The following is a 12567-nucleotide window of genomic DNA, read 5'->3' on the forward strand; positions in this document are numbered from 1 at the left end:
GTAAGATTCAAAAGACTAACCCTAACCCTAACCCTAACCCTAACCCTAACCCTAGATGATAGGGTTTTTTTATTTATAATATAGTGTAAGATTCAAAAGACTAACCCTAACCCTAACCCTAACCCTAGATGATAGGGTTTTTTTAATTATAATATAGTGTAAGATTCAAAAGACTAACCCTAACCCTAACCCTAACCCTAGATGATAGGGTTTTTTTAATTATAATATAGTGTAAGATTCAAAAGACTAACCCTAACCCTAACCCTAACCCTAGATGATAGGGTTTTTTTAATTATAATATAGTGTAAGATTCAAAAGACTAACCCTAACCCTAACCCTAGATGATAGGGTTTTTTTAATTATAATATAGTGTAAGATTCAAAAGACTAACCCTAACCCTAACCCTAGATGATAGGGTTTTTTTAATTATAATATAGTGTAAGATTCAAAAGACTAACCCTAACCCTAACCCTAACCCTAGATGATAGGGTTTTTTTAATTATAATATAGTGTAAGATTCAAAAGACTAACCCTAACCCTAACCCTAACCCTAGATGATAGGGTTTTTTTAATTATAATATAGTGTAAGATTCAAAAGACTAACCCTAACCCTAGATGATAGGGTTTTTTTAATTATAATATAGTGTAAGATTCAAAAGACTAACCCTAACCCTAACCCTAGATGATAGGGTTTTTTTAATTATAATATAGTGTAAGATTCAAAAGACTAACCCTAACCCTAACCCTAGATGATAGGGTTTTTTTAATTATAATATAGTGTAAGATTCAAAAGACTAACCCTAACCCTAACCCTAGATGATAGGGTTTTTTTATTATAATATAGTGTAAGATTCAAAAGACTAACCCTAACCCTAACCCTAGATGATAGGGTTTTTTTTATTATAATATAGTGTAAGATTCAAAAGACTAACCCTAACCCTAACCCTAACCCTAGATGATAGGGTTTTTTTTATTATAATATAGTGTAAGATTCAAAAGACTAACCCTAACCCTAACCCTAACCCTAGATGATAGGGTTTTTTTAATTATAATATAGTGTAAGATTCAAAAGACTAACCCTAACCCTAACCCTAACCCTAGATGATAGGGTTTTTTTATTTATAATATAGTGTAAGATTCAAAAGACTAACCCTAACCCTAACCCTAACCCTAGATGATAGGGTTTTTTTATTTATAATATAGTGTAAGATTCAAAAGACTAACCCTAACCCTAACCCTAGATGATAGGGTTTTTTTTATTATAATATAGTGTAAGATTCAAAAGACTAACCCTAACCCTAACCCTAACCCTAGATGATAGGGTTTTTTTAATTATAATATAGTGTAAGATTCAAAAGACTAACCCTAACCCTAACCCTAACCCTAGATGATAGGGTTTTTTTATTTATAATATAGTGTAAGATTCAAAAGACTAACCCTAACCCTAACCCTAACCCTAGATGATAGGGTTTTTTTATTTATAATATAGTGTAAGATTCAAAAGACTAACCCTAACCCTAACCCTAACCCTAACCCTAACCCTAACCCTAACCCTAGATGATAGGGTTTTTTTAATTATAATATAGTGTAAGATTCAAAAGACTAACCCTAACCCTAGATGATAGGGTTTTTTTATTTATAATATAGTGTAAGATTCAAAAGACTAACCCTAACCCTAACCCTAACCCTAGATGATAGGGTTTTTTTATTTATAATATAGTGTAAGATTCAAAAGACTAACCCTAACCCTAACCCTAACCCTAACCCTAACCCTAACCCTAACCCTAGATGATAGGGTTTTTTTAATTATAATATAGTGTAAGATTCAAAAGACTAACCCTAACCCTAGATGATAGGGTTTTTTTATTATAATATAGTGTAAGATTCAAAAGACTAACCCTAACCCTAGATGATAGGGTTTTTTTAATTATAATATAGTGTAAGATTCAAAAGACTAACCCTAACCCTAACCCTAGATGATAGGGTTTTTTTAATTATAATATAGTGTAAGATTCAAAAGACTAACCCTAACCCTAGATGATAGGGTTTTTTTATTATAATATAGTGTAAGATTCAAAAGACTAACCCTAACCCTAACCCTAGATGATAGGGTTTTTTTAATTATAATATAGTGTAAGATTCAAAAGACTAACCCTAACCCTAGATGATAGGGTTTTTTTATTATAATATAGTGTAAGATTCAAAAGACTAACCCTAACCCTAACCCTAGATGATAGGGTTTTTTTTATTATAATATAGTGTAAGATTCAAAAGACTAACCCTAACCCTAACCCTAACCCTAGATGATAGGGTTTTTTTAATTATAATATAGTGTAAGATTCAAAAGACTAACCCTAACCCTAACCCTAACCCTAGATGATAGGGTTTTTTTAATTATAATATAGTGTAAGATTCAAAAGACTAACCCTAACCCTAACCCTAACCCTAACCCTAACCCTAGATGATAGGGTTTTTTTAATTATAATATAGTGTAAGATTCAAAAGACTAACCCTAACCCTAACCCTAACCCTAACCCTAACCCTAGATGATAGGGTTTTTTTAATTATAATATAGTGTAAGATTCAAAAGACTAACCCTAACCCTAACCCTAACCCTAGATGATAGGGTTTTTTTAATTATAATATAGTGTAAGATTCAAAAGACTAACCCTAACCCTAACCCTAACCCTAGATGATAGGGTTTTTTTAATTATAATATAGTGTAAGATTCAAAAGACTAACCCTAACCCTAACCCTAACCCTAGATGATAGGGTTTTTTTAATTATAATATAGTGTAAGATTCAAAAGACTAACCCTAACCCTAACCCTAACCCTAACCCTAGATGATAGGGTTTTTTTAATTATAATATAGTGTAAGATTCAAAAGACTAACCCTAACCCTAGATGATAGGTTTTTTTAATTATAATATAGTGTAAGATTCAAAAGACTAACCCTAACCCTAACCCTAGATGATAGGGTTTTTTTAATTATAATATAGTGTAAGATTCAAAAGACTAACCCTAACCCTAGATGATAGGTTTTTTTAATTATAATATAGTGTAAGATTCAAAAGACTAACCCTAACCCTAACCCTAGATGATAGGGTTTTTTTAATTATAATATAGTGTAAGATTCAAAAGACTAACCCTAACCCTAGATGATAGGTTTTTTTAATTATAATATAGTGTAAGATTCAAAAGACTAACCCTAACCCTAGATGATAGGGTTTTTTTAATTATAATATAGTGTAAGATTCAAAAGACTAACCCTAACCCTAGATGATAGGTTTTTTTAATTATAATATAGTGTAAGATTCAAAAGACTAACCCTAACCCTAACCCTAGATGATAGGGTTTTTTTAATTATAATATAGTGTAAGATTCAAAAGACTAACCCTAACCCTAACCCTAACCCTAGATGATAGGGTTTTTTTAATTATAATATAGTGTAAGATTCAAAAGACTAACCCTAACCCTAACCCTAACCCTAACCCTAGATGATAGGGTTTTTTTAATTATAATATAGTGTAAGATTCAAAAGACTAACCCTAACCCTAACCCTAACCCTAACCCTAGATGATAGGGTTTTTTTAATTATAATATAGTGTAAGATTCAAAAGACTAACCCTAACCCTAACCCTAGATGATAGGGTTTTTTTAATTATAATATAGTGTAAGATTCAAAAGACTAACCCTAACCCTAACCCTAACCCTAACCCTAGATGATAGGGTTTTTTTAATTATAATATAGTGTAAGATTCAAAAGACTAACCCTAACCCTAACCCTAACCCTAACCCTAGATGATAGGGTTTTTTTAATTATAATATAGTGTAAGATTCAAAAGACTAACCCTAACCCTAACCCTAACCCTAACCCTAACCCTAACCCTAGATGATAGGGTTTTTTTAATTATAATATAGTGTAAGATTCAAAAGACTAACCCTAACCCTAACCCTAACCCTAGATGATAGGGTTTTTTTAATTATAATATAGTGTAAGATTCAAAAGACTAACCCTAACCCTAACCCTAACCCTAACCCTAGATGATAGGGTTTTTTTAATTATAATATAGTGTAAGATTCAAAAGACTAACCCTAACCCTAACCCTAACCCTAGATGATAGGGTTTTTTTAATTATAATATAGTGTAAGATTCAAAAGACTAACCCTAACCCTAACCCTAACCCTAGATGATAGGGTTTTTTTAATTATAATATAGTGTAAGATTCAAAAGACTAACCCTAACCCTAACCCTAACCCTAACCCTAGATGATAGGGTTTTTTTAATTATAATATAGTGTAAGATTCAAAAGACTAACCCTAACCCTAACCCTAACCCTAGATGATAGGGTTTTTTTAATTATAATATAGTGTAAGATTCAAAAGACTAACCCTAACCCTAACCCTAACCCTAACCCTAACCCTAGATGATAGGGTTTTTTTAATTATAATATAGTGTAAGATTCAAAAGACTAACCCTAACCCTAGATGATAGGTTTTTTTAATTATAATATAGTGTAAGATTCAAAAGACTAACCCTAACCCTAACCCTAGATGATAGGGTTTTTTTAATTATAATATAGTGTAAGATTCAAAAGACTAACCCTAACCCTAGATGATAGGTTTTTTTAATTATAATATAGTGTAAGATTCAAAAGACTAACCCTAACCCTAACCCTAGATGATAGGGTTTTTTTAATTATAATATAGTGTAAGATTCAAAAGACTAACCCTAACCCTAGATGATAGGTTTTTTTAATTATAATATAGTGTAAGATTCAAAAGACTAACCCTAACCCTAGATGATAGGGTTTTTTTAATTATAATATAGTGTAAGATTCAAAAGACTAACCCTAACCCTAGATGATAGGTTTTTTTAATTATAATATAGTGTAAGATTCAAAAGACTAACCCTAACCCTAACCCTAGATGATAGGGTTTTTTTAATTATAATATAGTGTAAGATTCAAAAGACTAACCCTAACCCTAACCCTAACCCTAGATGATAGGGTTTTTTTAATTATAATATAGTGTAAGATTCAAAAGACTAACCCTAACCCTAACCCTAACCCTAACCCTAACCCTAGATGATAGGGTTTTTTTAATTATAATATAGTGTAAGATTCAAAAGACTACACCAACTGGAATTTGGTGATTAAAATTAGATGACTGTAATTTGGCAACTAATTGATTTGGGTCTGATTATGTTTATATCACTGGTTGGTCTATAATATTGGCTGTAAGAGGAGTTTTTGTTTTATAACCTATTGGCGCTTCTATTTTTCAGATTGTTCTTTTGATTGGTTCCCTCAATGCCATAGCTCCCATCAATTCAGTTTTCTTTTTGCTAGCGTATGCTTCAGTCAATTTGTCATGTTTGGCTCTGGAACTAGCCTCAGCACCCAACTTTAGGTAGGCTTTTCAACTTAAGTAAACATTACATTTGACATTAAGCTTAACATAGCTTAACAATTTTTCTAATAGTTGTTAATGATTTGTTGAAATTATCTAAACAAAATAACTGATTTGTGAAATTTCTATGCTGGTACTGATATATAGTTGTAATTTGCCATGCACAAATATGTTTAATAAAGATGTGCTTCCAGTTTTAATGTCAATCAAATAAACAGGACTAGCTGTGTAAACAATGTAAGCGTGCAATTAATTAAAATCAAAAACAATTTTAGTGTTGTTTTAATATAAGAGCAATCTGTATTCTTCTGCTACAGGCCAACCTTTATGTACATCTAATCCACAGGCCAACCTTTATGTACATCTAATCCACAGGCCAACCTTTATGTACATCTAATCCACAGGCCAACCTTTATGTACTTCTCTTGGCACACTTGTACCCTGGGCATCATTGGCTGCATGATCATGTGTTTTATGATATCCCCCATCTATACCAGTATATCTCTGGTCATTATGCTCATATTGGCCATCATCCTACACTTTCGCTCACTGCCAACAACCTGGGGTTCTATCAGTCAGGCTCTTATCTTCCATCAGGTAAGTCCAACTCTAACCCTACCAACTCTAACCCTACGAACTCTAACCCTACGAACTCTAACCCTATGAATGGTCTTGTCTAACCCTATGAATGGTCTTGTCTTGTCTAACCCTATGAATGGTCTTGTCTAACCCTATGAATGGTCTTGTCTAACCCTATGAATGGTCTTGTCTAACCCTATGAATGGTCTTGTCTTGTCTAACCCTATGAATGGTCTTGTCTTGTCTAACCCTATGAATGGTCTTGTCTAACCCTATGAATGGTGTTGTCTAACCCTATGAATGGTCTTGTCTTGTCTAACCCTATGAATGGTCTTGTCTAACCCTATGAATGGTGTTGTCTAACCCTATGAATGGTCTTGTCTTGTCTAACCCTATGAATGGTCTTGTCTAACCCTATGAATGGTCTTGTCTTGTCTAACCCTATGAATGGTCTTGTCTAACCCTATGAATGGTGTTGTCTAACCCTATGAATGGTCTTGTCTAACCCTATGAATGGTCTTGTCTAACCCTATGAATGGTCTTGTCTTGTCTAACCCTATGAATGGTCTTGTCTAACCCTATGAATGGTCTTGTCTATCCCTATGAATGGTCTTGTCTTGTCTAACCCTATGAATGGTCTTGTCTAACCCTATGAATGGTCTTGTCTAACCCTATGAATGGTCTTGTCTAACCCTATGAATGGTCTTGTCTTGTCTAACCCTATGAATGGTCTTGTCTAACCCTATGAATGGTCTTGTCTATCCCTATGAATGGTCTTGTCTTGTCTAACCCTATGAATGGTCTTGTCTAACCCTATGAATGGTCTTGTCTAACCCTATGAATGGTCTTGTCTAACCCTATGAATGGTCTTGTCTAACCCTATGAATGGTCTTGTCTAACCCTATGAATGGTCTTGTCTAACCCTATGAATGGTCTTGTCTAACCCTATGAATGGTCTTGTCTAACCCTATGAATGGTCTTGTCTAACCCTATGAATGGTCTTGTCTAACCCTATGAATGGTCTTGTCTAACCCTATGAATGGTCTTGTCTAACCCTATGAATGGTCTTGTCTATCCCTATGAATGGTCTTTTCTAACCCTATGAATGGTCTTGTCTAACCCTATGAATGGTCTTGTCTAACCCTATGAATGGTCTTGTCTAACCCTATGAATGGTCTTGTCTAACCCTATGAATGGTCTTGTCTAACCCTATGAATGGTCTTGTCTATCCCTATGAATGGTCTTGTCTATCCCTATGAATGGTCTTGTCTATCCCTATGAATGGTCTTGTCTAACCCTATGAATGGTCTTGTCTAACCCTATGAATGGTCTTGTCTATCCCTATGAATGGTCTTGTCTAACCCTATGAATGGTCTTGTCTAACCCTATGAATGGTCTTGTCTAACCCTATGAATGGTCTTGTCTAACCCTATGAATGGTGTTGTCTAACCCTATGAATGGTCTTGTCTATCCCTATGAATGGTCTTGTCTATCCCTATGAATGGTCTTGTCTAACCCTATGAATGGTCTTGTCTAACCCTATGAATGGTCTTGTCTAACCCTATGAATGGTCTTGTCTAACCCTATGAATGGTCTTGTCTAACCCTATGAATGGTCTTGTCTAACCCTATGAATGGTCTTGTCTAACCCTATGAATGGTCTTGTCTATCCCTATGAATGGTCTTGTCTAACCCTATGAATGGTGTTGTCTAACCCTATGAATGGTCTTGTCTATCCCTATGAATGGTCTTGTCTATCCCTATGAATGGTCTTGTCTAACCCTAGTTTCCTGGCCATTTGATGTGTTGTCTCAGGAATACATAAAAAAAGCCAGCCACAACCAACAGTTCATCCCCATCTGCTAGTACTTATCTCATTATCAACTCGCTAGTACTTATCTCATTATCAACTCGCTAGTACTTATCTCATTATCAACTCGCTAGTACTTATCTCATTATCAACTCGCTAGTGCTTATCTCATTATCAACTCGCTAGTGCTTATCTCATTATCAACTCGCTGTTCTGTTATTAAATTTAGTAATCTTCTATATATATATATATATATATATAAATTGAAAGTATGTCTGTGTATTTGTCTTTTATGCTTTACTACACCTTTCTTCAGATCGGCATCAAACTTTAGAAAGTTGTTGCGAAGGGGAGGCTTCTGCAGAAAATTTTTAATTTTGCAAGGGTGGCATGCTGGGAGGGTGTGATTTTTCTCTTTATATAAAATAAAATTAAATAAGAGTCGGATGCGGTTCGACTCAGTTCATCCGAGTGCCATGAAACTGGGGAGAATACGCCTGAGAAGTTTCTGCGGGAAAAAAATTTACTAATGGGAAAGAAGGGTTAATTTTTGTCAATACAAAGTTTGGCGCTCAGAGTGGTTATCTTAGCACTTGATATTCATTAATTAGGCTTCCTACTATATTCAGGGTTCCTACAGAGCCGGAAAATTGGGGAGAAAACTGGAATTTTAAGATAAAATTTCCTGGCCGAGAAATTAGACGAATAATTGCCAAGAATTTTTTTTCATCCCCCAAATATCGCAAGATTTGGGCTAACATGAACCTAGCCTAATGTAGTCTCGCAAGCTCTCGTGGTTTAGAGGGCGCACAAAACTAGTCTCATGTTATTGGAGCAAACTCTTATCACTCACACTTTGTGATCATTTCTACAATATCCTTTTTTTTTCTGCGATGCCACTTTTGGCCGGGTTTGAAGTTATAAAACAAAACAAGACTCTTGACATATGATTCTAGAAATCGCTTTAAGTATTAAGACTTATAACATTTAGTTTAGGCTACACGTGGTTTTTGTTTTAGGCTTATTTGAACTCGCTGTGTAGTCTAGAGGTGTCTAATTGAGGGGTAGTGGGGTTGCCACACCGTCAATTTTTTAATAGCAGTCTAAGACTATTTGAAAAGCAAATATATTATTAATGTGCTTACTATTATCAGGATTATTGGTCTGCTTGGCTCAGATGGTTTTTTTTGTGTGTTTTTTTTTTCAAATATTTTTTTTGAAATACAATTTATTTGAAATAATATAAACTTTTTATTTATTTGATATGAGATATATTAATGAATCAATGTATTAATTAGTACAATAATAGCATTTAGGTGATTTTTCAAACATCTTGATTTAAGCAAAATATTTGCTGCTTACAGTTTATTGGTTTAGTGAATAACTACACACTTTTGGCTGACTACACACTATATTGAACTCAATATAGGAAGTGCTAAAATTAAATAGGCCTACTTAGATATATTACAAACGGCAATGCACATTTCTACAACTTTTTAGATTAGGTTTCAAAGTGTGACATCTCAACTCACTATATTCATATTAATTGTATTAACATAAACAGCTGTTTTGTATTGCGGAAGGTTCTAGAAATGTAATATTACATTATGGGATCAAGATGCGTCTACTATTTTAAACTATTTTTGTTATATGCACAATCCTTTAAATATTCTATTTTGTTTAAAGACTGTTAAAAGTTAAAATTACTAAAGGAATGTATAAAATAACATATCGAGCAAATGTCTTAAAAAGTAAGTTAGTATCTTCAAATCTTGCTTTTTTAAATTTCTGATGTGACATCAAGTTTCAGGGTTTAAAAATTAAAGTTTTGGGGTTGAATTTTAGGACTTGATTCACTTTAAAAAATGAGTGGCTGCTTATTTGTGGTTTGAATAAATTTAATTTGGCAAGTTCATGTTCAATGGTTATGCGCATTGAAATTTATTTGAAAAATAGCAGGGAATTTCTTTGAATAGCTTTAAAGACACAGTGGACAACAATATTAGTTGATTATATCAAATCCGGCGCACCATCCGGCGCACCGACAGGGGACAATTTGTTGCCCAGGCTCACCAGTGAGCACTATGGCATTTGTTTTAACTCTTAATGCCTAAGTTTGTTTTGACCCTTTAATTTACAGAATTAAGTTCTGAATGAAACTTTTTCTTAAATAATGTATTATATTGCTTTTGGCACACTTAAAGCATATGTCGAAGGAAATTTAGTTTAGTAAATTTTTAATGGCCCAAAAATATATTGGTACTTATAAGTACTGTCAGGGATGTAGGACATTTTTTCCAAAAAAAAAAAAAAAAAACTGGAATAAACTAAAATTTAATAACTAGTAACATGGCAATCATTATAACAATAATTATTGTAATTGTCACACAAACACAACACAAAAATATATTTTGAGTATGGTTTTAGACTGTATTTTTTATAGGAGCACTATAGACCTTCTTTAGACTGTACCATACACAGCAAAAGGTGCCGACTTGTCCTGCTCCCTTTTTGAAATTCCGGTAGACTGGAAGCTTAGAGCACTTCATTAGGAAGCAGAGATCAACTCATTATTATTTTCTGATTCATTAGGAAGCAGAGATCAACTCATTATTATTTTCTGATTCATTAGGAAGCAGAGATCAACTCATTATTATTTTCTGATTCATTAGGAACCAGAGATCAACTCATTATTATTTTCTGATTCATTAGGAAGCAGAGATCAACTCATTATTATTTTCTGATTCATTAGGAAGCAGAGATCAACTCACTATTATTTTCTGATTCATTAGGAAGTAGAGATCAACTCATTATTATTTTCTGATTCATTAGGAACCAGAGATCAACTCATTATTATTTTCTGATTCATTAGGAAGCAGAGATCAACTCATTATTATTTTCTGATTCATTAGGAAGCAGAGATCAACTCATTATTATTTTCTGATTCATTAGGAAGCAGAGATCAACTCATTATTATTTTCTGATTCAGTGTACTGAAGTTGAAGGACCAGCTCCTTTTATTAGTTGTGTCACCATCTAATTGTAATTTCTCCTGGGGACACTCATCCCCCCTTTCAAAAAAGATAATTCTCAGATGATAGGATATTTAGAAAAAATGTCTGAATACCATATAAGTATTTGGAAATTTAAATGAAATTGAAATGGAACAATTTTGGTATCATATTGATATAAAATAGGTTTGGTCTAAACCAAAATAATAATAATAAAATACACTGAAAAAGTTTGAACAAAATAGCTAGATTAAAAGTGGATGAAAATTGAGTTACAAGCTTTGCCACAAATGAACAAAACATCATTTGAATTTGATACAGCTTAAAGATACAAGATACACATGTTTTCAAAAAAAAATTTTGCTGTTCAAAATTTATATTTTTTAATTTGGTACTAATACATATTATCTTTCTAACCCGAACATTTTGGACTTATACAGCCTACGGTTATCCTTTTTTTGCGATGTAAAACATAGTACCCACCGGCAAATTTTCACACTACTACGCTTACAGTGGCTATCATCAAGCGGGTATTACATTATTTATTGCCCGCGGGGCACCATAAACTCTACAGCAATCTATCTGCCAAGCACTCATGTACAAACTGGTGTAGTGACATTTTCTTTTGTTCTAAAAATAAGTGGGATAAACATGGTTTTCTACAAATTAAAATTTGATGTCAAATTCCATATAAGGACATGCACGTAAAAATAATGAAAGGGAAGAGATGCATTGATACGCTTGACCAAACATATTATAGTACAGTAAATAAACCATGTGTGCTAGGCAGCCATCTTGTTTCTAGATAAACAAAACAATTGCCTGTCTTCGTTTGTTTACTTTATTTGCATATACTCTTCTATTTGTTGTTTTAAAATAATACAACAACATTTAGGTTAATAATTGAAATTTTGCTAAGAAATGTACTGTTGATTGTCATTAGAACACTATTAAACACTGTTTAGTACGTTTTATACGAAGCTGAAACAATGCGTCATGGACAAGTCTGTCAGTGTGAAGAATGTACAAAGTCCATCCCCTTCATCCCCTTCTCACTATTCAACCAACGGCCGGTTTATAATCTTGTTATGGCATGCTATGATAGGCTTGAACGCGTTCATCAGACTTTACATTGGAATGTAAACGACACATGTGTTAATGTGTATGCCCTTCTCTCTATGTAGGGTTTGCTAGCAACTAATGTATATATAAGATGGAATAGCTGATAAGCATTCACTGTACGGAAACATAGTGCTTGACCCTATGTACACGGATGTGTTATTCACGGTTGAATAAACATACATAATCTATGTCTCATTGGATCTTCAAGCACTATCCTGCAGTGGGGAGGTGTGGGATGGGGGCGTGTCTAGCCTCAGGCGCTGTACCCAGGATTGTGTAGTAATTTTTCCGCCAATTTTTTATTTTCTAAGGAAGTTTTGAAAATTCAAGTAAAAATGGAAATGACTTCTACAGAATCAGCCCACACATGCATTCACATATTCCTATTTTAATTTAAATCCAGTATTGCAGTAGTTAGGTCAGATGGACAATCGAATACACGCAGGCCAAAATTCAGAATTTCAGCTGATTTCTGAATTATTCAGAACGCACATTTTTTTAGTCCAAATTTTTCCGCTTATATTTTCAATTAATTATATATACATATATATATATATATATATATATATATATATATATATATATATATATATATATATATATATATATATATATATATATATATAAACGGAA

At 33.2% G+C, this 12567-nt stretch overlaps 1 protein-coding gene across 2 annotated transcripts in view; it reads left to right on the forward strand.

The window, feature by feature from the left end:
- The window catches only part of LOC131944032 (solute carrier family 12 member 9), a 74201-nt gene that overhangs the window by 58128 nt on the left and 3506 nt on the right, over positions 1–12567 (forward strand). For both annotated transcript variants that reach the window (XM_059304479.1, XM_059304480.1), the window contains 2 exons: positions 5289–5413; positions 5818–6010. In XM_059304479.1, coding sequence (XP_059160462.1) covers positions 5289–5413; positions 5818–6010 — 318 coding nt within the window. The remainder of the gene's footprint in view (positions 1–5288; positions 5414–5817; positions 6011–12567) is intronic.

This window comes from Physella acuta, unplaced genomic scaffold (genome assembly GCF_028476545.2).
Source record: "Physella acuta isolate Inbredline_101_S28 unplaced genomic scaffold, ASM2847654v3 ptg000476l, whole genome shotgun sequence".
Classification (NCBI taxonomy): Eukaryota; Metazoa; Mollusca; class Gastropoda; family Physidae; genus Physella; species Physella acuta.